Source organism: Apodemus sylvaticus, chromosome 1 (genome assembly GCF_947179515.1).
Source record: "Apodemus sylvaticus chromosome 1, mApoSyl1.1, whole genome shotgun sequence".
Taxonomy (NCBI): domain Eukaryota; kingdom Metazoa; phylum Chordata; class Mammalia; order Rodentia; family Muridae; genus Apodemus; species Apodemus sylvaticus.
The window spans coordinates 78,826,818-78,851,483 of NC_067472.1; the positions used below are offsets into that span (position 1 = coordinate 78,826,818).

General features: G+C 48.0%; 2 protein-coding genes across 2 annotated transcripts; one reads left to right on the plus strand and one right to left on the minus strand.

Moving 5' to 3' along the window:
* The first annotated feature begins 1,391 nt into the window (after nucleotides 1-1,391).
* Asphd1 (aspartate beta-hydroxylase domain containing 1) lies at nucleotides 1,392-4,393 on the plus strand. The gene is made up of 3 exons (XM_052174744.1): nucleotides 1,392-2,250; nucleotides 3,661-3,774; nucleotides 4,243-4,393. The coding sequence occupies exons 1-3, from the start codon at nucleotides 1,392-1,394 to the stop codon at nucleotides 4,350-4,352; spliced, it is 1,083 nt and encodes a 360-aa protein (XP_052030704.1). The 3' UTR covers nucleotides 4,353-4,393.
* A 216-nt stretch (nucleotides 4,394-4,609) lies between these two features.
* Kctd13 (potassium channel tetramerization domain containing 13) lies at nucleotides 4,610-23,226 on the minus strand. Its single transcript, XM_052198782.1, has 6 exons — nucleotides 22,811-23,226; nucleotides 21,293-21,462; nucleotides 9,214-9,303; nucleotides 9,045-9,097; nucleotides 8,344-8,539; nucleotides 4,610-5,414 (listed from the first exon to the last, which is right to left on the minus strand). The coding sequence occupies exons 1-6, from the start codon at nucleotides 23,052-23,054 to the stop codon at nucleotides 5,178-5,180; spliced, it is 990 nt and encodes a 329-aa protein (XP_052054742.1). The 5' UTR covers nucleotides 23,055-23,226; the 3' UTR covers nucleotides 4,610-5,177.
* Between the last annotated feature and the right edge of the window lie 1,440 nt (nucleotides 23,227-24,666).

Here is a 24,666-nt window from a genome sequence, read left to right on the forward strand (position 1 = left end):
CTGGGGACGGGCGAAGGGAGGGGCCTGGGATTTATTCTCTGATGAGGGAGGAGGAGGAAGTGCAGATGGAGGAAGGAGGGATCCCGAGCCAGGACCGTAATCTGCACTTCCCGAGGCCCCTAGGGGAGCGGAAGGAAATTCTGGTCCCAGTAGTAATTAGGTTCCCTCCCGACGCCATTCCAGAACATCTGGTAACTGCACCTGGTCTTCCTAAGGTGCCGAGAGTGGGCACAGCTTGGTTCACGTCTTCCTGGCCTGTCCAGTATGTCCTCTGTCCACTCCCGGACCTCCCCAGGGCCTTCGCTATGCCCTTTACAGAAGCTCAGGTGGGATGGGCTCGCCCCTCCCGCAGGGAAAAGGGGAGTATCCAGGTTTGTACCGAGTCTGAGGGGTACGTGTTGAGACTCCCTCCTCCAGTAGGCGACAGGACAGAGCCTGCAGCCTAGCGGCTCCCACCCGTGATCTCCTGGCTCTGCCACTCGCAAGCGGGCGCCCTTTCAGCACCTCTGCGCGCGGACAGCTCCCGGCCCCGCCTGCGCGGCGGGCCTTGAAGCCAGTGATTGGCTGAAGTCGCTTTCACGAACCCGCGTCTCGCTCAGTGCTGGCTCCGGTAGCCAAGCTAGGGAAAGGGGAGTCACAGGCCGACCTCTCCAGGGACCCGCAGGCCCACGGCCGGACTCGCAGTACGAGAGCACCGGCCTCACGCCCGGGTCAGGGCCCTCGCCCCGCCCCCGAGTCTACCCCGCCCTTCTTTTCGCATTGCGGGGCGGCTAGAGGTTGGCACCGTGTCCCTGTACCCCACGTGGCGCTGGGTCAGGGCTGGGGGAGGGGGTCCGGAGAGGCAAATCCAGAGAGAGGTCTTCCCCACCTCCATTCCCCTTGCAGGGCTGGGCTGCGACTGCCTCTGGGAGGGGTCCTGGGTAGCTAAGCAGAGAGGGCTGCGGGAAGGAGTGACGTCAGGGTGAGTGGGCGCCCAAGAAGGGGTGTGTAGGAGGTCGGGAATCGGAGAGGACGGACCCGACCCGGTCGAGGGAGAAGACAGGTCAAGGAGAGAGGAAAGAGAAAGGGCCGCTATAGAGTGGGCTGCGGGCCAGGTGGAGTAGGGCCCGCTGTCGTCAGGGGAAGCTAAGAAGACAAGAAGGGGTAGATAAGGAAAGGGGGGCTGGAGTGGAGGGAGGAGAAACGAGCCGAGACTGGGAGACTGAGGGTGGAGAGAGAGAGGAAAGGAAGAGGAGACTGCGGGAAGGAGAACGAGAGGGGGGCTACGGAAGGAAGACTGAGGACTAGAGCGATCTCAGAGTGGAGACAGAGAAGGGAGGAGAGAAAGAGATTGAGGGAAGTGAGGGAAAGGTCTGTTGGGGGGGCAGTAGGAGGAGGGAACAGGAGTGGGGATGTGGAAGGGAGGGAATCAGGAGGCAGTCATCGAGGGGTCAGGTGGAGAACTGGGGGGACCAGGGAGCTGGGGTCTGCCAGATGCAGCTTGCCTCTTAGCCAGGGCCTCCTTGCCTGTCCTGTTTCCATGGCCACTGCCCCTCTGCTCCTCAGCTCTTACGGTGCTCCTCGGAGCCCTCACCTCTCTGTTCCTTTGGTACTGCTACCGCCTGGGCTCCGAAGACATGCAGGCCCTGGGGGCTGGGAGCCGAGCCGGGGGTGTTAGTGGTATGCCCGATGTGTGTTCTCAGACGGGCCCGAGGGGCCCTGGGGGTCCCGGGGAAGGACTCAGGGCAGAAGGTCTAGTGAGCAGGCGGCTTCGGGCCTATGCAAGGCGTTACTCCTGGGCTGGGATGGGCAGAGTGAGGCGGGCAGCTCAGGGAGGCTCTGGCCTCACAGGAGGGACAGGGGTCATGGGCATTCAGCGCCCTGGCTTACTTTTCCTACCAGACCTGCCTTCGTCCCCCTTTGTGCCACGGGATGCCCAGAGGCACGATGTGGAGCTCCTACAGAGCAGCTTCCCCGCCATTTTGCGGGACTTCGGGGCTGTGAGCTGGGACTTCTCAGGAACTACCCCTCTGCCTCGGGGCTGGTCCCCACCCGTGGCCCCTGGGTGCTACCAGCTCCTGCTGTACCAAGCAGGCCGGTGCCAACCCAGCAACTGCCGGCGGTGCCCAGGAGCCTATCGGGCACTGAGGGGGCTGCGGAGTTTCATGAGTGCCAATACCTTCGGCAATGCTGGCTTTTCCGTTCTACTGCCTGGGGCCCGGCTCGAGGGCCGCTGTGGACCCACCAATGCTCGGGTTAGATGCCATCTGGGTGAGTATAAACCCTCCGTATTTCCTACTTCACCACCTCTTCTCTGCCATTGGGTCTTTTTGCACCATGGTTCCCATCATGCCTCTCAGAATCTTCCCCAACCAGATCTCCTGAGTTCCGCTTTCATGCAAACTATCCAGTGTTCCACATTGACTCTCTCTCTCCAATCACCCTCCCCTCTTTTAATTTAAAAGAAATCCTCAATGAACTGTAAGTGGTCACTGTTACTTGCCCTGAAGAGAAAAATACTCAGAAAATCACATTTAAATTGTAAAAAAAAGATAGCCCTCAGCAAGGCACGGTCTTGCATGCCTATAATCTCAGCACCTGGGAGACTGAGGCAAGGATCCCAAATGTGAGGCAAGCCTGGGTCTTATTTCTCTTTTATTTAGTCTAGGGAGTATAGTGAGATAATCTACGTCTCACTATGTAGTCCTGGCCTGGAACTCTAAATACAGACCAACTGGCCTCAAACTGAAATCTGCCTCCCTCTACCTCCTGAATGCTGGGACTGAAGGCGCGCACAGGAGGTGGCCTACTTTATTTAGGTCTTTTCACTGATGAGTAGCAATGTTAGTGGGGTGTTCAATAACACCAATCTGAGATTTTCTGTTTTCAGACACACCAGAAGAGGGCATCGGATCTCATTACAGATGGTTGTGAGCCACCATGTGGTTGCTGGGATTTGAACTCAGAACCTCTGGAAGCGCGGTCAGTGTTCTTAACCGCTGAGCCATCTCCCTAGCCCCCTGGGTTTTTCTTTCTTATGTTCTAAACATTGGAAGAAAACCAGAAAAGTAAATATTATGTCTTCAGCTTACCCTAAATCTCTGTGCTGCCAGTTGGAAGTGTCTTATGCTTTGGGGCACACGGCTTTTCCTACCAGACCTGCCTTCCTCCGGCTTCGTGCCACGTGACGCCCAGGGGCATGACGGGAAGCTCCTACGGAGCAGCTGCTTCCTGCAGACGCCATGCACGGGTTGGACATTTAACCTCAGTAACACTGAGAAAACTACCCAGCCTTAAGGACTTTTCCAGATGCTACTTTCTGGAATGTCTTATTTGCCATCAGAGTTGGCTGTTTTTCAGCACTAAGGTCCTGGGGTCAGACTGGAGCCATTAGTCTTGCCTCATAGGAGAAGTGCCCAGTACACAGTACATTCTGGAACTGAACTGACAGAAAGTCCAGGAGGAGATCGTTCAGGGGAACTCTTTTCCAAATGACAGATATGCTTCCCATAGCAGTACTTCCCAGTGTCTTAGCATCCTTCAGACTATACTGTGTGGTGAATGTACTCCAGCCATCTTTGAGAAGACCACAGAATCTGGCCTGTGAGCCCACGCCCCTCCCCGAGTGGGCAGGCCCCTGAACACAGGCAGGAATGGTGGATGCCCTCTCTCTCTTCACAGGCCTGAAGATCCCTCCTGGTTGTGAGCTGGTCGTTGGTGGTGAGCCCCAGTGCTGGGCTGAAGGGCACTGCCTCCTGGTGGACGACTCCTTCCTGCACACAGTGGCTCACAATGGTAACCGGACTCACATTCTGGTGGGCCAGGGGGCCAAAGAGCTGAGGGATTCCAGCCCATCTTCTCTCAGCAGCACAGCCTTGGGCAAGTCACAGCTCCTCACCTGTGGGGCATCTGCCTTCTTTACCGGTGACTGCATATGAGCTAGGGCCATAAGCTAGAGTATGTGCACCTCTGTCCTCTTGCTGTGGGACCTCAGGCATTTTCTTAATCATGTCTGTCAGTTGGCATAAAATGTACCCATTCTCGGCACATAGTTATCACTATAAATGCCAGGTATGGTGACATTTAGGAGGCTGAGGCAGGAGGATGGTGAGTTTAAGGGCTGGGTTACATGATGAAACCCTGGCTTAAATGAACAAATGCACTGGTGAGGGCCTGGTACTGACTGTGGCTTTCCTCAGTGTATATGAATCCTAGCACAGAAGTTCTTGTATCAGCTGCTGTCTCCATCCCTGTGTGCCCTAGGATCCCCTGAAGATGGGCCTCGAGTGGTCTTCATTGTGGACCTCTGGCACCCTAACGTGGCTGGGGCTGAACGCCAAGCTCTTGACTTTGTCTTCGCACCAGACCCTTGAAAGAAGCCGGCACCTGAGCTGGAGCGATGCTGCACTCAAGGACAGCTTGAGTGGTGGGCGGTCAGACCTTTTTTTCCAGAGAGGCAGGAAGGTGTGACTTACTCAGCCAGCACTGAATACAAATTCTCAATCCTCTCCTAAGTCCTGACTCTTTCCTTCCCAGTTACAATCCCAGGCTAGGGCTTGGGGCAAGGGGCTCATGTTTCTCCCACATGAACAGCCCGGCGTCTTAATACAAGTTGTCTCTGCATCCTTCATCCGGGTCAGCAGCAGACCTTCTGCTCAACTTTATTCCAATAATTTAATAGAAAATTAAAATAATAAATAATATGAAACAGATCAAGATAGCCGAGCTGGATCAGGTCCAGGCCAGCCTAGTACAAAGTTAAGGAGGTAGGGCGAATGGTGAGGCAGGAGGGGCAAAGACTGTCGCAATGGCAGAAAGCAGCTTGGAGTGTGGTTGATGGTACTGTCCTTTCTACATGTATGTTCAATGTATTAAAGTGGAAAGGGAATCCTGTGTCATTCTAAACTAGATGGTAAGAGAAAAATGGCAGAAAAAAAACAAAGAAAGATGGCAGAACTAGGCTATGGGGGAGGGGTGGTCACTGGCTTTCTGAAGAGCCCACCAGAGGGAAATGCTGGAATGTACCGTGTAGTTAGCAGTGAGTGGGGATGGCTGGGAGGAAAGGGCTCACTGAACATAGATAGCATGCAAATGCAATGAGGGGACAGAGGGAGGACCCACGACTTGGCCAGCAGAGCCGGGGCAAAGGGACAGAGGGACTAGGTCCCAGAAGCAAGAGGGAGGCAGGGGAGATGCGGTCAGTCCTTGAAGACAATCTGCTGGCCGTGAGGACGCTCGTCATGGGTGATATGGCGGCGGACATGAATCCTCCGTACACGATGCTCTCGGTTCTCTTCATCATCCCCTCGGCCTGCCCCACCACCGCCAGCTGCACCCCCTGTGGCCTCCAGGAGAGCCAGATCTGGGCCTCGGGAATTCTCATAAATTAAGATGTTCAGTGTCTCCTCGAAGATCCGAGCCTCAGGGAATTCCACCTGCAAAAGGCCAGCAACCCACAGCTCCTACCCCGGCCCAGTCCCCAGCGCTTCCCCAGTGGCCCCTCTGTCGGCTCTCCTCCAAGCCCTGAGGCACTTAGGGTTCTTTTCTTTCCTTCACTGCCCAGACTCTTGGAATGCTTTTCATTTAATAAGTCCTGAATACCTGCCACTATCCCTGGGTTGTTCCATGCATCAGGAATGTAGTATTATAAACAAATGCTTGCCCCCCGCATGTCGGAAGTCTAGGGGGAGAACACAGACACATTCTTCCTAAGAGATATATTAAGTCAAATGATGACATTTTATTCAGAAAGCTGAAAAGGGGGACCTGAATGGCCTTTCCCAAGAGAGTTTCATCTTTCAGTAGGGAACTCAAACACGCCTTGCTGGGAATGTGGTGTTTGACCAACTCAAGGGGGAGGCAGATAGCTAGAGAAAGCAACATGAGGAGTGGCAGCAAGACAGGAATGTGTCTCAAATGCCAAGACAGAATGAAGACGACAAACATATGGAAAAGAAGCAGGAAAAGGGGCAGTTTGCAAAAAGACAGGATGAACACAGAGTCTCATGCACGCTGGGCCAGTTCTACGGCTGAGCTACACCCATTCTCTAAATTGTTTATTACTGAATTATTTTAAGACAGTCTCACTAGGTTGCCCAAGATGGCCTTGAACATGCAATCCTCCTGTATAAGGTCAGCCAATACAACTGAGTGTGACTGTCTCCCAGTTACGTATGATTACAGGTATACACCATCACACCCTCCTCTTACACTACCTCTTCCTGTCTTCCTAATTGCAGGGGGAAAAACCCTTTGTGAAGATGAGGCACCCACCATGCCTTTGATCAATGTTTCTTAGTCCGTCCACCAGGTGACAAGCATCAGGCCAATATTAGTTAGGGGACATTGGACAGGAAGAGGTTACAGTACTGCTCTGCAGCCACAGTTCTACCCAGGACTATAGCACTGTGTGTAGCTAAAAAGGGAGCTTTACAACTTTGTCTGGAGTAGCTGCACTGAAATTTCATGAGCAAATATGTCCAAAGAGAAATGATGCTTGGCTTGGGTCTGAAAGCACAAGTTCCTTAGCTGACAGACAGCAGGGAAAGACTGCTTATTGTACACCACCAGGGAAGACTCACACTCTCTTCAACATGCTGTGCCTGTGGTGTGGAGTCTAGAGCAGTGCCTAACACAGATTGGATATTGAGTTTTAAATTTTAGCTAATTAATTTTTATATGTGTGGGTGTTTTGTCTCCATGTTGTCTGTGCATCACCTGTATGCGGTGCCCCCAGGGGCCAGAGAGTGCTAGATCCCCTGGAACTGGAGTTATGAACCTCCAGGTGTGTGCTGGGAACCACACCCATGTAATCCTTAAGAGCAGCTAGTGTGTTTAACAACTGTGCCATCTCTCCAGCCCTGGTACTGTGAATGTTCACTGATGCTATCATATTCACAGCATATACTCAGAAGGTCCTGAGGTTTTTTCTTTTAATGACAGAATTTTACTATGCTGCCCTGGCAGGTCCAAAACTGCTTCAGAGTGCTGAAACTGAAGGCATGGGCCACCATGCATATCTTGTCCTTGGAGGTATATAATTCTGGCAGTCAAAGCTGATGCTGAAGGGTTGCAAGTTCAAGGCCAGCCTGTGCAGCATAAGACTGTCTCAAAACAAAATGAAATAACAAAGGGCTGGGGAAGTGGCTCAATGGAACAGCACTAGCTTAGCTTCCTGAGGTCCTGAGTTCCTTCTGCAATACTGCAAAAACAAAACTCGTTCTTGGTAATGGGCCTTTTGGGGTTCTAAAGTGAACCATGAACCTTTTTGGGGGGATAGTTTTTGAGACAGGATCTTACTATGTAGCCCGGGATGTCCTTAAACTCATACTCCTCTCTCTTCAGGCTGCTGAGTGCTGGGATCACATGCACACTGGACCCAGCTCCATGGATCTTCCATGCAGAGAAACACATACATGTTTCCAAACCTGAATGTTATTCTGGGAACCTCAAACAGCTTTGACCCTCTCCACTGCCTACATTAGAATCCTGCTTTAAGCGGGCAGTGGTGGCGCACGCCTGTAATCCCAGCACTTTGGAAGCAGAGGCAGGCAGATTTCTGAGTTCGAGGCCAGCCTGGTCTACAGAGTGAGTTCCAGGATTGTCAGGGCTACACAGAGAAACCCTGTCTTAAAAAACCAAAAAACAGGGCTGGATAGGTGGCTCAGCGGTTAAGAGCACTGACTGCTCTCCCGAAGGTCCTGAGTTCAAATCCCAGCAACCACATGGTGGTTCACAACCATCTGTAACGAGATCTAATGTCCTCTTCCGGTGTGTCTGAAGACAGCTACAGTGTACTTACATATAATAAATAAATAAATCTTAAAAAAAAAAAAAACCAAAAAACAAAACAAAACAAAACAAAAAAACAAAAACAACAAAAAAAAAGGAATCCTGCTTTAAGGCTGGCCAGTTGCCTCAGTGGTTAAGAGCACTGGCTGCTCTGGCAGAGGACTCAGGTTCATTTCCCAGCATCCACATGGTTGCTCACAAGTAGTTCCAAGGGATCTGACGCCCTCTTCTGCCCTCCACAGGTACCAGCACATATGTGATATATTTATGTGCATGCAGGCAAAACACATAGACACATAAAATAAACACAGCTTTTTTAAAAAGCCACAAACAAGTAAACCATGCTCTTCACAAGGCCTGCAGACCAGTTTATCTCCAGCATCCCAAACAAAGAAAAGGAAAACAGAATCTTCTCTAATCTAATAGGTAATGAGGCGACCTTCCCAAACTACATAGCCATGAACTAGAACTCTTGTCCCTGATAACCATCAAAGAGCTTTCCTTTGCCAGCATGTGATCGACCTCTGTCCAGGGTCCCTGCCAGCCTCCCGCCCCTCCCTGGTCCCCTCTGACCTTGGTCTGCTTCTTCTCCGTAGCATAGACTATGGAGGTGCAGCACACCTCGGCGATTTTTCGGCCCTGCCCGTAGAAAGACCAGCAGCAAATCTCGTCCCCCAGGACATCCTTGAGGAAGAGCAGCCGCCCATGGAAGCGCAGGGCTAGTTTGTCAAACAGCTCGATGTTCTTCAGTAAGTTGTCATCTGAAGTGCTGAGAAGCAGGGGCCAGCAGGCCTTAGGTGACTGTCTTCCTCCCCTCCACCCCACCTCAGGGCCCACACTCCCTGTACTCCAGTCCTGTGCAGCAGGGCACTTCTGACTGTGTAGACCTCAGAAGGGGAGCATTGCAGGGCAAAACGCTGCCCAGCGCAGAGGCACCCCAGCACTGCCACATTTTAACTAAGCAACATTAGGCACGTTATTTTATCCTCTGGTGCCACAGTATCATCTCCAGATGGAGACCATCACATCCTCAGACCACTGGAGTGTGGATAAGTCAACAACACTGAGACCAATCCTGTTGGGAGATAAGGAACTAACCTATGCTAAGCATTATCACAGGCTTGGCTTGATCCTCATTTACTGATGAAAGGTGGGCAGGCATTCTGTAGTCTCTCCATATGACCAGAGTCCTCCATGGGACAGCAGAGCTGTGCTAAACCTAGGATTCTGCGGAGTGTGAATCCACAGACACGTCTTTGGCCCACAGTGCTCACCTGGTATAGGAGTACTTGTTGTTACTGCGGTTGTGCAGAAGCTTTACCACAGGCTGTAGGGGAAGCAGAAGGATGTAATCAGAATCAGGGAGAGACCAGCAGCATCACAACCGTCACAGCCATCACAACCCTCACGACCACCGTCCAACCCTGGTCTCCAGGGCCTCACCTTGGAGGTGCTAGCCAAGAGCTGCTGCTCCTCCCGGGGTGATGTCACTGTGGGGATGAGGCAGAGCGGTGACAGCTTCTCCCTTCTTTGCTGGGGAGGAAGTGGAAGCTGATTAGCAGTCCGACTGGTGTTCACTCATGCTACTTAAATAAAGGCCGTGACGCTGCTTGGGAGTTGGAAATTCTCTTCCATGTCCCCAAGGCTCACTAGGATGTGACCACCCCACACCACTCTGGCAGTGTTGTGCAGTGCTACTGCTAGTATATAATTTAGCATGCCCAGCTAAGAGGTTTATTTTTCGTGTGTTTGTGTGTATGTAAAATTAAGATGAAAGGCCAAGCATGGCAGCAGGTCCCCAAAGGCCCAGCCACTAGAGGCTGGGTCTAGCTAGTGCCCTCCCCACAATGCTACCTTCCCACCAACCTGCTGTTCTGTGGGCACCCGGCTGTGCTCCCTGACTGCACGGGTCAGCCTGCCAGCCTCCAGGGTGTGCTTCATTGAGCTGTGTGCAGCATGCTGACCCCACAGGACAGCTCCACTCCTGTGCAGTCACATAGCTTCCTTAGGTTCCGAGTATTGGTTCCTTTTCCTCACAGCACTTAATTAAGTCTATGTCTGTTTCTGACATGTACTTCCTGAGGACTGTACAGGTAATGGTCAGTATACAGGTGCTGAATGACTGGGTACAGTGAGGTTGCTTATCTTTGGAGTGCTGGGGGATGAACCCAGAACCATGAGGGTATACCAAGCAAGTACTCTACCACTGACTTAATACACCTCACCATTTTTTTTTAAATTAAACATTTTAAATACCAAGACAGCCTTACTAAATTGCTTGAATTTGCAGTCTCTTGCCTCAGCTGCCCAGCACTTAGGATCAGAGCTCCAAGAATTTGAGACCAGCCTGATCTACATAGTGAGATCTGTCTCAAAAACAAAGAAAAAGCAATCCTCCTGTCTCAGCTTCCCAAATGTTGAAATGTACCTTTAGAGACATATTAGATTCATGTCTGAGCCGGCGGTGGTGGTGCACGCCTTTAATTCCAGCACTTGGAAGGCAGAGGCAGGCGGATTTCTGAGTTCGAGGCCAGCATGATCTACAGAGTGAGTTCCAGGACAGCCAGGGCTATACAGAGAAACCCTGTCTCAAAAAACCAAAAAAGACATGTCTGTCTCTAAAGGTACAATTCTGAGACAAATTTCAGAAATTAAGATATTATTTAGTTTTTTAAGATATATAGGGTTTCTCCATGTAGCCTGGGCTGTCCTAGAACTCACTCTGTAGACCAGGCTAGCCTCAAACTTAGAGATCCACCTGCCTCTGATTTCCAACCAAGTACTAGGATTACAGGTGTGAGCCATAATGCCCAGCTAAGAGGTTTTTGTGTGTATGTGTGTGTTTCTGTATGTTTAGATATACATATAAAATTTAAATGGAAGTCCAGGCATGGGAGCTGGTACCCTAAGGCCTAGCTACTAGAGGCTGAGGTGGGAGGGCTGCTTAAACTTGGGACTGTGAGAACAGCCTAGACCTAACTCTCAAAGAAAGTACAGAGGAAAAAATAAGTTTACCCATAACCCCAGGAGACAGATGCTGGCTAAGCAGGGCCACGAGCGCAGGGCTGGCTTGGTCTATATAGAATCTGAGGCTGTACAGGACTCTGCATCAAGATTGTCTCAAAATAAAAACAACAGAAAGCCAGGAATGTGTACACCTGTAATGGAAGCACTTGGGAGGCAGAGGCCAGTGGTCATCAAGTTTGAAAGTAGCTTAGGGTACTTAATAAAACTGCCTCAAAACAAAAACAAACAAACAAATCAATGGAAGCACAGAAGTCTTCAATTACTGCAAATTTGTGAGTTTGTAAGACATAAAGATACACTACAAAGGCAAAATCCTGGAAACTGAAGTTTTGATAGAGACAAAAGAAAGTAGACAGAAACCAGAAACAAAAGGGTGTGGCCATCAGAGAACGGAGGAGTAAGCGCAGGAAGCAGAGTGAATACTGGTTATCTATGCTGTGTAACGAATGGCCCCAAATGCCAGAGCTTCTATTTATGGCTTCCTTCTCCTGTGGGCCAGGAAGCTTTGTGAGCAGCCCAGGTCCTGCGGCCCAGGCTCCCTGACCCATGAAGGCATTCACAGCAGGGCTACAGCCTCTGAGAGCAAGGCTGCTTCTTCGGGATCACTTTCTAAGAAACATGGATGGCTGCTATGCTCATATGGCTGGTGCATGAGGGATTTAACCTCTGTCACCTTTTGTCACCTATACCTCTCTGTAGGTCTGCTTGAGTGTCTTTATAACAGTTATTTTCTCCAGAGAAAATAATGCAAAAGATGGACAACAGACAGCTGTGACTAGCTTCATCTGCCTTAAGTCACTGGGAGCTGTCTCAAGGTTGGCTCCATTAATTCATTGCTCCCAAGACTGTCCACATCTCACCATTACATTGGCAGCTCAAAGCACAGAAAATCTGAACCAGGTTCAGGATGGGATGAGGCCATCTGGGTACAGTTCATCAACTGCTGCTCATGAAGGGACTTTTTTTTCCTAGCTGAAGAGGCAGGAAACTACAGGCATGATGAAGTACAGGCAATGCCTCTTCCACACAACCACTTAGGATGCTCTTGTTCAAAAGGTAGGGAGGGCAAAGACAAGAGGAGGCACGTAGAAGTCTTTTCTCCTAAAGTCTAAAGTCTGCAGCTCACTGGACACCTTCCTTTGCCCTCCCTGACCATGTATGATTCACACAGGAGCTCCGGCGTCCAGAAGCATCATTTGCTCCACCCCCAGGATATATTCATAATCCTGGCTTCCTCAACCTGCTTCCCAAGTGCAAGAATTTCACTGTCCAAAGCCCTCTTGTTAGGCGGGCGGTGGTGGCGTAGGCAGAGGCAGGGGGATTTCTGAGTTCGAGGCCAGCCTGGTCTACAAAGTGAGTTCAGGACAGCCAGGGCTATACAGAGAAACCCTGTCTTAAAAAACCAACCAAACAAACAAACAAACAAACAAAAAACAAAAAAACAAAGCCTTCTTGTGCTTCAGTTATAGCTGATCCTTCAAGTCCCTGCTAATGTCATAAATGCTTATTGTTGTCTAAGCTTAGGGTTCATGTAGTAAGAGAAAAACACACACACACACCTATAGCCTCTTTGAAAAGAGCTTTTGACTGCTTTAGGCTTGGAAACAAGCTGCTGAGAGGTCACATCTTAAGTTGCCTTTTTAAAACTTTTATTTTTTTAAAGACTTATTTATTGTATGTACATGAGTTTACCATAGCTGTCTTCAGACACATCAGAAGAGGGCATCAGATCCATTACAGACGGTTGTGAGCCACCATGTGGTGGGAATTGAACTCAGGACCTCTTAACCACTGAGCCAGCTCTCCAGCCCTTAAACTTTTATTTTTAGTAGACTGGGTCTCTGTGAGAGCCCTGCCTCTGAGTACTGGGATTAGAGTGTACCACCAGAACGGTGCAATGTTAGCCTCTTAGAAGAGCTGTTATTTGGGTAAATGTATAGCACATTCCTGTAATCAAGTTCATAGAAGGATGAGACTTATGCTTACAAAGGAAGCCTGCCTAAAAACCAAAAGGCTAGTATATAACTGGATGATTCTCTGGCCATCTCTGGGGACTTCTGGGGTCTAAACAAAGGACTTTACAATCACATTCTTAAATTATCTTTATATTCTCCTGGGAATGTTCTGTATTTAATCTTTGCATGGAAGCCATTTGTTAATTGTATGTACTATCTGGAAAGCTTGGGAATGCACAAATACTTCCTGGCTTTGTTGTTCTGCTGCTTGCTTCTTTAGCTTTCCCTCTCCTCTGCCAGTACAAGAAACCTCGAGGCTCTGACTGTGGAACTCCCTCTGTAGACCAACCAGGCTGGCATGGAGCTCACAGAGGTCTGCCTGTTCTACCTCATGAGTGCTTAAAGGATTAAAGACGTGACATTTTCTATAAAGGTTTTGCATAGAAATAGGTTTTGCATAGAAAAGCCCACACACTAGAATCACAATTTGTTACCTTTCTTTTTAATGTATTAAATCTCTTCTGGGTTTTGTTTGTTTTGTTTTGTTTTGCTTTGTTTTTGAGACAGTCTTTCTATGTAGCTCTGGCTATCCTGGAACTCACTCTGTAGATCAGTCTGGCCTCAAACTCAAATCCACCTGCCTCTGTCTCCCAAGTGCTGAGATTAAAGGCATGTACCACCACCACCCTGCTTATTAAATCTTTTTTTGATCATATTCTTTATCCTCCCCAGGTCCACCTCCCTTCCCACCCAAATTCAGTGTTCTCTCTCTCTCTCTTTCTCTCTCTTCCCCCCCCTCTCTCTCTTCCTCCTCCTCTCCCTCCCTCTCTCAAGAGGAAGGTGCGCTGGAGGGATGGCTCAGCAGTTAAGGGGAATGAAAGAATGCTCTTCCAGAGGACCTGTTCAAATCCCAGCAACCACATGGCAGCTCACAGCTGTCTGTAACTCCAAGATCTGACAGTCTCATGCATGCAGGCAGAACACCAATGCACATAAAATAAAAGTAAATAAATTAAAAAAGAAAAAGAAAAGAAAACCAAGCTGGGTGGTGACTGTGCATGCCTTTAACCCAAGCACTTTGGGAAACAGAAGCAATAGATCCCCGTAACTTTGAGGTCTACAAAGGGAATTCCAGGATAGCCATGATACATAGTGAGACCCAGTCTGAATACAAACAAAGAGATAAGAAAATCAGGAAGACAGAGAATACCAAACTAAAAGGTATGGAATATATTTTGTGCTGGCTACCCACTCCTGGACACCTTGAAATGGTTGCTATAGTGATACTCCATTGAAGAACATGGATATTCCCTTTCCCAGAAGATATCCACTGCAAATGGGTTCTTCTTAGGGATGGGTCTTTGCATCCATTTCCCCTTCTTAGTGCCTAGCTTTTGTCTGGTTTGGGTGTGTACTAGTCATGGTCTCTGTGAGTTCTATTGTATGTGTTTGGGTTCTGTTGTGTCTGAAAGTCATTGTACAATGTGTTACCTCTCGATGACAAATTACTATAGACACAGCAGCCTATACAAATGACTACTGTATAGTCATTTGTTGTTGCCTTCTTAAATTTCTGAGGGTCAGACCTTCAGCCCAGCCCACAGGCTCTCATGAACTAGTCTAAATGATGGCCACACTAGCACACGTCATCCCAGTCTGTAAGAAGTGAAAGGAGGAAGACCCTTAGTTCAAGGCTAGACTGGGCTATACGCGGGGACCTTATCTCAACACTATAAACAATGGAAGATGCTGGCCAGAAGTGCATTTGCATCATCTGAATACTTGACCAGGCCTAGAGGATCTGCTTCTGATAGTTGGCCCACACAGTTGGGAGTCAGTTGACAGAAGGCTCCTTACCAGGGAGATGTCCCAAGAGCTATTTGGGTTCCTCATACAATGGCTTGCTTACCAGAGTGAAGGGTCCACAAGTTGGAAACTATTTTTTTTAATGACCTAATTTCAAAAGTCACACATTAGAGCTGAGAGTAGTAGTGCATACCTGAGATCCTGGTGGCGGTGGTGGTGGGGTGTGGGGTGTGGTGGTGGGGGTGTGTGGTGGTGGTAGGGGGTGGTGGTGGTAGAAGAATCAGAAGTTCTTCTCGCAGTGGGCAACTACTTGAAACTCTTTCCATTTCTGTATCTCTACAATATGATGGGATACATTAGTCCTAAGTAGTGTGGGAGGGGACTAAATAAGAGCCCAATCCTGAGTTGGGTATGGTGGTGCACACCTGTAATCCCAGCACTTGAGAGGCAGAGGCAGGCGGATTTCTGAGTTCAAGGCCAGCCTGGTCTACAGAGTGAGTTCCAGGACAGCCAGAGCTACACAGAGAAACCCTGTCTCGAAAAATAAAAAAGAAAGGAAGGAAAGGAAGGAAAGGAAGGAAAGGAAGGAAAGGAAGGAAAGGAAGGAAAGGAAGGAAAGGAAGGAAAGGAAGGAAGGAAAGGAAGGAAAGGAAGGAAAGGAAGGAAGGAAGGAAGAAAGAAAGAAAGAAAGAAAGAAAGAAAGAAAGAAAGAAAGAAAGAAAGAAAGAAAGAAAGAAAGCCCAATCCTAAGGGAGGCAAGAATCACTGGTGGCCATTTTGGATACTAGGTATCAAAAACTGTTTAATAGATGGAAACTAACTTACTCTATGAGGAACAAAAGAAGAGTTGAATCCCTTCACAGTTTACATTTATAAAAGTGAGTTTCATTGAGATTAAAAGTTTTTTTTGTTTTTTGTTTTTTTGGTTTTTTGGATTTGGTTTTTTCGAGACAGGGTTTCTCTGTGTAGCCCTGGATGTCCTGGAACTCACTCTATACACCAGGCTGGCCTCGAAATCAGAGATCCACCTGCCTCTGCCTCCCAGAGTGCTGGGATTACAGGCGTGCACCACCACCACCACCCTGCTTTCATTAAGATTAAAATGTCCATATATGAGGGGCTGGAGAGATGGCTCAAGGGTTAAGAGAACTTGCTGCACTTGCAGAGGATCTAGGTTTGGTTTCCAACACCCACGTGTCAGCTTTCAACCATTCATAACACCAGTTCCAGGGGATTTGATGTCCCAGGCATGCACGTAGCATACATATGCACAATGCAGGCAAGAAGATCTATACATAAAATTATAAAGCTAATAAAAAACATAGAATAGTAAAAAAGATATATAACCCCCTCCCCCACTAATGTTTACCTACACTGTTAGGGAAAGGTGCTACTTGACTACAAGACTCACTCAGTTGATAGTGTAAAGCAGGGCTTTACAAACAACCACATGGAACACTGAAGAAATGCTAAATGGTAATTATCCCATAGCCCTAATGAAATCACTGACTCAGGCAAGAACTATCAATTGGTGTGTTGGTGACTGGCAACTGCCACGTGCACAATGCCCAAATTAATAACACACAGATAAATTTATAGTTAGCAACAAGGAAATCTAAATACAGTGCAGGAAGGACTCAATCTATTATCTGAATTCAGGGACCAAATCTGCATTGTTAGTCATATTAGCAACATCATGGGTCTCTTGATGTCATACAGTATGAAATACAGTACACCTTCTAGAATGTACTCTAACCAATCAAACCTTTAAATTTATGACCTAATTTACAGCAAATCTCGGATATATCAGGATTTAAACCAAATGACATCAGAACTGAGCAATCAGGCAAGTTTGGTAAGCAGACCATGGTTACAGGGAATGTCTTCTAACAACCTTTATAAGAAAAACAATAAATGCAGGGCGGTGGTGGCGCACGCCTGTAATCCCAGCACTCTGGGAGGCAGAGACAGACGGATTTCTGAGTTCGAGGCCAGCCTGGTCTACAGAGTGAGTTCCAGGACAGCCAAGGCTACACAGAGAAACCCTGTCTCGAAAAAAATCAAATCCAAACAAAACAAAACAAAACAAAACAAAAAAAAAAAAGAAAGAAAAAAACAACAAACAAAACCCAGACTGTCTCAGATTCAAAGACACTTGTAGAACATAGTCAGACACAATGTGAAACTCAACTCTAAGTGAAGTACTCAACACATTTCAAGTAGAACTAGAAAAACTGGAGCATATGCCCTGCATGTTAGAGTAAAATTTTATTGACACAGAAAGATATAAATTATTAACAATGTCAAAAAAAGTATACAAAATAGTACATACAACATGGCCAGATTTTAGTGAGTACACAGAAACATACACACACACACAAAACCTGAAAAAAAATTGATGCTTTATTTTTTGGTGATTTATTTCCTAAATTTCTCTAGCTGATAATACTGCTCTAAAAATAATAGGTGGTGGGGCTGGAGAGATGGTTAAGTCAATAAAGTCATACAATCAGGACGACCTGAGTTCAGATTCCTAGCATTCACGTGAAAAGCTGGTGCCCTACATCGTAATCCCATCGCTGAGGAAGTGGAAACAGGTGGGTCCCTTGAGCTCACTGGCCAGAGCCTACCCAAGCCAGTGAATTGCCATTTTAGTGACAGCCTGTCTCAAAAAGTAAGGTGGAAGCTGAATGTACTCTTTAATCCTAGCAGGTAAAAGCAAGTCTCTGTGGATCTGAGGCCAGTCTGGCCTACACAGCAAGTTCCAGGCAAGTACAATAAAGTAAAACCCTGTCTCAAAATAAACAAACAAACAAACCAGAAAGCAATGTGGAGTATGACACTGGAAGACACTGGATGTTAACTTCTGGCTTCTATATGCACACATGTGCACATAGACATAACACCTATACACAAATGGCTATTTGCAATTTAAGAATTCAAGGATCTTGGGCTAGCAACATGGCACAGCACATAGCTGCATGTCACCAAGCCCAACAACCTGAGTCTGGTCCTGGGGACACACATGTTGAAAGGAGAGAATTGACAGCTACAAGTTGTTCTCTGACCTCAACCATTCCCACTGTAGGACACACATACTCTCCCCCACACAAATATGAATAAAATGTAAAAAAATATTGAACACACATATACACATCTCTATTCCACAGACAAGTGATATGTTAAGAGAAAACACTGACAATATCTAAACCTGATCCTCAAAAGCCAGGAGAAAAACTGAAGATTTTGAGCTTTTGACATGGGATTTCCTTACGTAACTCTCGAAGGAAGGAAGGAAGGAAGGAAGGAAGGAAGGAAGGAAGGAAGGAAGGAAGGAAGGAAGGAAGGAAGGCAGGCAGGCATTCTTTGTATAGCTCTGGCTATCCTGGAACTTATTCTGTAGACCAGGCTGACCTGAAATTTAGGTAGGAGTTCAGCCTACCTCTTACTCCCTGGGGCTGAGATTAAAGGTGTGTGCCACTATGCCCAGCTCCTATAGAACTCTTGCTGGCTTTGAATTTACAATCCTGCTGCCTCTGCCTTCGGAGTGCTGGGATTAAAGGTGTGCAGCACCACACCTGGCTGGAAAAGTCAATTGTTTTTAACACATGCCTTAGAAGATGTGTAATACATGCTCTTATGTAACATGGTTTAATTCTCCTAGGAACTAAACTAAAATAGTCAAGGATCTCCTGTTAAAAAAGAACATAAGAAACTCAGGAGAAAATATGTAAAGCAGTTGCAGAAAGGGACTCTAAAGAAGTCGAGTGAGCACCTATGAGAAAGACGCTCAACCTGGTTAGTAATGAGAAGCACGGAAGTCAAATGAGATCATGCCACACCTATCCTCATGGTAAAATTAGAAAGATGGAGGATGGCAAGATTACTGAGAATGCCGGAATGAGGTTTCTTGTGCAGTGCCTGTCAGTGCAACCGTCTGAGAAAACAATCTGACCATATTTACTGAAGTCTGGCTGGCATGTATCCACTAGCATAGTAATTCTCGAGCTATAATTGTTAAGAAATTCACATAAGACCAGAGGGTGCACATTCAGGATGCCTGCCGCAGCACTGCAGGAGCGGGAAGGAGAAAGTACACTCCAAACTCAGGAGGATGCACGAATAAGATGAAGATACAGCATGGCCACGCTGCAGTCCACACCGCGTGACTGGACCCTGCAGGAAGTGCTAAGTGAGAAAACAGCCCCAAGGCCCACAGCTAAGTAATGGTGATGGAAACAAGGACACACCAAAGCATATATGCAAGGAAGAGGTATAATCCAAGAACATGTACCAGCACACTAGGATTAGACAGGGTAGAGTCAAGGGAGATGGACAAAGGATGGGGAATAGGGGGAGGAGGAGAAGACACAAAACTGAAAGAGAAAAGATTTGCCTAGACCAGAGAAGCTCTGGCATGCCCTGAGGACTGTGCAGCTGCTGCAAGGGTTGGGGTGGGGGGTGGGGGTGGGGGCCAGGGCAGAGGGTGGTGTGGGAAAAAGCTGGGAGAGGGGGCACGGGAAGGAAGCACTATACTCAGGAGTCAGATAAACGGAACTCACTGGCCTTAAAAGCAACCCTAATGTTTCTTTGTATCTTTGTTATGTTAATCAAGGGTACAAAATGTACCAACAAGGCAACAGAAAAATTCCTTCAGACTCAGCAGGTAGGCAAGGACAGTATTTCAGCTTTAATTACAGAGCAAAGCTATAGACATGCACACCTGTAATCCCAGCATTCAGGAGGCTGTCGCAGGAAGAGGCTGAAATCAAGGCCAACCTGGGCTACATGCCTAGACCCTGTCTCAAACATGTAAGATAAAATAACTAAGCAGAATTGTGTCCCCAAGGTCTATCTCAGGGCCAGACAAGGAGCTCAGAAGGAAAGGAGGCAGAACCTGACACCTGAGTTTGATCCCCCGCCCCAGGTGCCACAAGGTAGAAGAGAATCCATTCTCCAAAGTTGTTCTCCAGCCTCCACAAATACGTGTGGCACACGCCACTCTCCCCCCAAAAATATGTTAAAAAATATATTCAACATTTTTAAAACTGCTACATGAGTATAATGGGTCTCAAATATTAGAGAGAGGGGGAAGGAGGAGGCAAAGGAATGATATATTAAGGGACATTTTATTAACAGCACCCTTTCACAAAATGCCTTGAATTATATAAGGACAAAACTAATTTTTTTCCCTATGGGCTACAGGTAAAAAAATTGAAAAATATATATACTGTCTGAAAGAATTCTGCTTTTTCAGATTTCAAGAGCCAATAATCAGGCCAGTGAGGTGGCTTGGTAGGCCTAAATTCAATCCCCGGAATCCATATTATGGTAGGAAGAAGGTATCTGGCATAATTATTGATTACTGTTGGAGGTAAAGAACTGGGAGGGAGAGTTATCCTCGGACCTTCACATACCGGCTATGGTTCCTTCTCCCTGTACACACACCCACATTAAATGAATAAACACAATAAAACAGTTCAAACCAGTAAGCATTCCCTGAGAGAAAAGTAGTCCATCTCCAGTTAACGACAACTGGCAAACAATCTACTACGGAGTTATTACAATGACCCTGAACAAAAGAGTTGATTAAAACTTACTACACTGTATTTATTTTTCTTACTTATCTTTTGGAACATGAGAACAGAAAGCTAGAGGTAGGAACTGATTGGCTCAAGAGTACTAGGCCCAGTCGGCCTGGATCCTAAGGGGATCCTGATGGGTTCCCTAGAACCCACAGAAGTACAACAGTGAGACGGGGAGGCCAGGGAAGCCCCAGCCCTGCTGATGGAGTACGGCTCCACCTTATGACACTTTGAGAAAAGAGTTTCACCACTGAAAAAAAATCTAAAAATAAAAACCCCTGAGGGTTGGAAGACAGGTAGGCATTTGTGCATGCGCATTTGAGTGCAAATGTGCGCTGCCTCCCAAGGCAGAAAACCAGAACCATTGAGGTTATTACATTCCAGCCTAAACTGAGATGTAGTGAGAGCAGGCTGGTAAGATGTCTCAGCGGTCAAACCTGATGCTTGATGACCAGTGAGTGTTCTATCTCCAGAATGTACATGGTGAAAAAGGAAAACACACACACACACACACACACACACACACACACACACACACGCGCGCGCGCATACATACATACATAAATGTAATGAGGAATCAAAAACTTAAATATGTAACTTGAGAGCCCCTACTGCCTAGAGAGCTACTTAGGACTTTGGAATGACCTGAGGCTATATGGGAAGGTCACTCAGGTGAGTGCTAGCTGAACAGGAACAGCTGCAAACACAGACCAGGTATTTCTGATTTTATGTAAATAATTGTGTGTGTGCGCGCATGCTCTGTCTTCACACACACACCAGAAGAGGAAATCGGATTGCATTATAGATGGTCGTGAGCCACCATGTGGTTGCTGGGAATTGAACTCAGAACCTCTGGAAGAGCAGCCAGTGCTTTAATTCCCAAGCCATTTCTTCAGTGCTCCCTACTCCCCCCCACCTCAGCCCCCCTCCCAAGAGCAGGCATTTCTAATGGCGACAGTCTGGACACCAGGTAGCATTGAGGCCCTGCCTTAAGCAGCAGGGATGTTGCTGAGGACTGTGCCCCCAAATGCCAAAAGTCTAGGGGTTCTGTCCAGTCTAAGCCAGGCTCTCTAGGCCCTGTCTCTCTTCTGCAGTAATAGCTATAATATCTATTGGATAGGAGTCCAGGGACCCAGAGGGGGGGCTCACCTGCAGCGCCAGCTGACAGTCTTCAATCAGGCCCTGGACCAGGTAGTATCGGGCTTCACCTAGCAGCTCCCCGAGTTCTCTGGCACTCTCAGGCAGTGGCACCGACCCGTCCCGCAGGTAGTTGAGAATTGTACCAAAGTGGCGGCCACTCCTGTCAATCAGCACCCAACCTGGTGGGGTGGGAAAAGGCAAAAGGAAGGATGGCTTGCTGGGGGCATTGGGGCTAATACATCTTTAGAAAATTGATTTCAAAGTCCTAAGAAAACCTAGATATGCCTGGTGGCCCACCCCTTTAATCTCAGTATTTGGGAGGCAGAGGCAGGTGGATCTCTTGAGTTCAGGGCCAGCCCGGTCTACAGAGTGAGTTCCAGGACAGCAAAGTTACATGGAGAAACCCTGTGGGGACAGGGAAGCAACAACAAAGACAACAAGGAAACCTAATACTTACTGGCCTCAGACCTCTACCACATTCAAAACCTGTTTCAAACATCTCCAGTGTATCATACGTACACCTGCCACAGAACAGCTCCCTCCCAAATCTGCTGGACAGTCAGAAGGCTCTCACCATGGGAAAGTTGTTTTTAAGTCAGGATCTCATTATGTAGCCCAAACTGAGTGTTAGCATTATAGGCAGGTGCCACCAAGCCCAGCTTACCATGGGGAGATTCTTACCAAATTACCTTATTAAAAAATTTAACTCCTTATATTAATTTTAACTAATTTAATGAAAACACCCACTTCAACCCTCCAGTTCACAACGCTCAAGAAGAAAGAATATTACTTGGAATACCAAGAACTTACTCTGATTACATGAGATTTTCTTGCTTCTGGTCATTCCTACTCAATGCCTTCCCCAAGCGGGACGCGGGGTTAACTCCCTAAGATTCATCAGATACCTTTACCAAACTTTCTCTACCACTAACAGACACTTCACAGTACTTAATGAGTTTTCATCTTCAGTTTGAAAGCTGAACTTCACCTCCTAAGTGTTTGCTTTCATCTTTGTCAAACCCTTCCCTTTAAAGCTATTCTACAATAAGTGGGTCCCAAATTTAAGGCAACACTCCGAGGTTAAAGTTTACCTGTCAATAAGAGCTGCGCCCTTCACTCAGGCCCCTGGCAAACCCAGAGCAGCCTTCTCTTTCTACATATATGCATTCATAGATAAGAGTGCAGGCACTTGTGTTAGAGACAGACCAAATTCTTCAGTTCTTGAGGCTACCTGGGGCGGTTCTACCGCAGAGAGGCAAACAAAAGGCTGGGCAGTGGGAAGGAAGTGGTAACGGTTTGTGAGGGGTACTGCTTGCAGTAGGACTGGTTCCTTGGGTTTTTTTTTTTTTTTTTTTTTTTTTAACTAAGGGAAGAGCAGGTAATCGGCAATGGAGCGCTTGGCAGATGTTACTGCTGGAAGTAAAGGATTGGGGAAAAGGAGAGATTTTGAATTAGGAAGGTAAGGACTAGGGAGCCGGGAATGAACTGGGGGCTGGAGGGCAGCACGTGTACCGGCGGCACGCATACCTCCGGCGTCTGTGAGCACTTCCACGCGGCCGCTGAACATGGCCTTGAGCATGGTGTCCTGCCCCGTGAGGGTGCGCAGCGTGGTGTAATGCAGCGAGCCGCCCACGTTCAGCTTCACATACTTGCTGTTCGGGGTCAGGGGCTTCAGACTGTACGAGGGGGAGCCAGGCTCCACACCCGCGGGGCTAGGGGACTCCAGGCATTCGGCCTCAGCCGCCGCCGGGCCAGAGGCCTTAGCCGACATGCCAGTGAGCAGATGCGGGTGGCAGTCGAAGGCTCTCTCTGCGCCCGGGACCGGTTCCTTGAGACCCCGCGACTCCAGCGCGGGCGCCCGACCGCTCGGCGCACACGCCCACTCGCCACCGCTACACCGCGACGTCCACCAGCCGCCCCATCGCGCTCTCTCCACCCGGAAGCCAGAGTGCAGGGTTGCGCAGGCGCGGCCAGGCACGGGGGTGAGGGGGGGGTCTCGGGGGCGGGGCCAATAACTGGGGCGTGCGCAGTCGGTGGCGCCGTTGCAGTCCCTCGTGCGGCATGGGGCTGTGATGTTTTGGGGAGAGCCGGGAACCTGGATGAAGAAAGCGTCCAAAGGTCCCTTTGCCCCTTGTTCATGTGAACGGAGTAGCCCGCAGCCCGTGACGGTTGCAGCAGTGCTTCATTCACGCGAAAGGAAAGAGGCGCAAAGGCTGAAGGTTGAGCATGGTTTTCCTAGCCCAGCCCAGTGTACTTGACAAACTGTACAAAGAACAGTCAACAAAAAAGAAAGTTCTCCAATGAGGCCGTAGGGAATTCACAAGTTAGAAGGCCTAAGGGAGGATATGATGAAAAGTAGCGCCTGTGTGGAGGTAGGATGCAAAGAGTTCCCTGTAGGGGAGAAGGCCAGAGACCTGAATTACAAATAACTAATTTTAGCCCTCGAGGCTGAGGCAGGAAGATTATGAGTTTCAGGTGATCCTGACCTATACAGTCTTATCTATCTCAGAACAAAAGGAGAACCATTAGGCAGGTACGTGGCGATTACAAGAATAAGACTAGACAAGCTAGTGAAGATCTTAGAATCTCAGCTGTTAAGAGACCTTCCAAGGAACCCCAAAAGAGAAGAAAGAAGGTAAAGCACATTGTGAACAAGAAGTCTTCAGTTTTTAAATCAGTTCAGAAGCTGATACCTGAGGTATTTGACAGCCTGCCCTAATGTCTGGAAGGGGTTTTGCTTGGATGGAAAAACAAAGTCGAACCAGCTGTGAGTTGGCTCACGCCTTTAATCCCAGCACTCAGGAGACTGAATCAGGTGGCTCTCTGAGTTCAAGGCCAGCTCTAGTCTACATAGAGAAAACCTGGAAGAGAGTTTTAACTCTGTCACCAGCTAACTGGAAGATCTGGGCAAAGCTCTATCTGGGTCTGGTTGGTTCTTTTACTGTTTAATCAAGGGTCTAAATCTGGTAGCGTTCACTGTGGAGAGGTAACCATGTGGAGAAGCAGAGTGGATCTAGTAAAAGATATTAGAGAGGAATGTGTCTAGTAATGGAGACTCGTTCTGCAAAGGGGGTTGCCAAGCCTGCTTTCCCCATCAAGGGGAGCAGTGAAAAAGTTCCTGACTGGAACTTGCACTCTCCTCCCTGAAGCCTTAACAGTTGCCAGGAACAGGCCTGGCACCCATGATGAGGGTGTGGTGATTGTTCAGCTCAGTTTTACCAAACACAAATTTGAGACAAATTCACACTCTGGTGGATAAAAAGTGTATTCCATAATCATATCTGAGCACAATGACCAAATATAACCATCTCCTACAAATGCTAATTCTTTCCTCTAGGAGGCATGGGGGAGGGATACACAGATACAGATACAACACTGGGGGA

What these genes read in the sequence shown, in the direction of transcription:
- Asphd1 (XM_052174744.1), top strand. Translation starts at nt 1,392, where the DNA reads ATGTGGAAGGGAGGGAATCAGGAGGCAGTCATCGAGGGGTCAGGTGGA. An exon ending in TCGGGTTAGATGCCATCTGG is followed by an intron (nt 2,251 to 3,660) that starts GTGAGTATAAAC and finishes CTCTCTTCACAG; the next exon opens with GCCTGAAGATCCCTCCTGGT. An exon ending in GCACACAGTGGCTCACAATG is followed by an intron (nt 3,775 to 4,242) that starts GTAACCGGACTC and finishes TGTGTGCCCTAG; the next exon opens with GATCCCCTGAAGATGGGCCT.
- Kctd13 (XM_052198782.1), bottom strand. Translation starts at nt 23,054, where the DNA reads ATGTCGGCTAAGGCCTCTGGCCCGGCGGCGGCTGAGGCCGAATGCCTG. An exon ending in TCTTGGCTAGCACCTCCAAG is followed by an intron (nt 9,098 to 9,213) that starts GTGAGGCCCTGG and finishes CTTCCCCTACAG; the next exon opens with CCTGTGGTAAAGCTTCTGCA. An exon ending in AACAAGTACTCCTATACCAG is followed by an intron (nt 8,540 to 9,044) that starts GTGAGCACTGTG and finishes CCTGCTTCTCAG; the next exon opens with CACTTCAGATGACAACTTAC.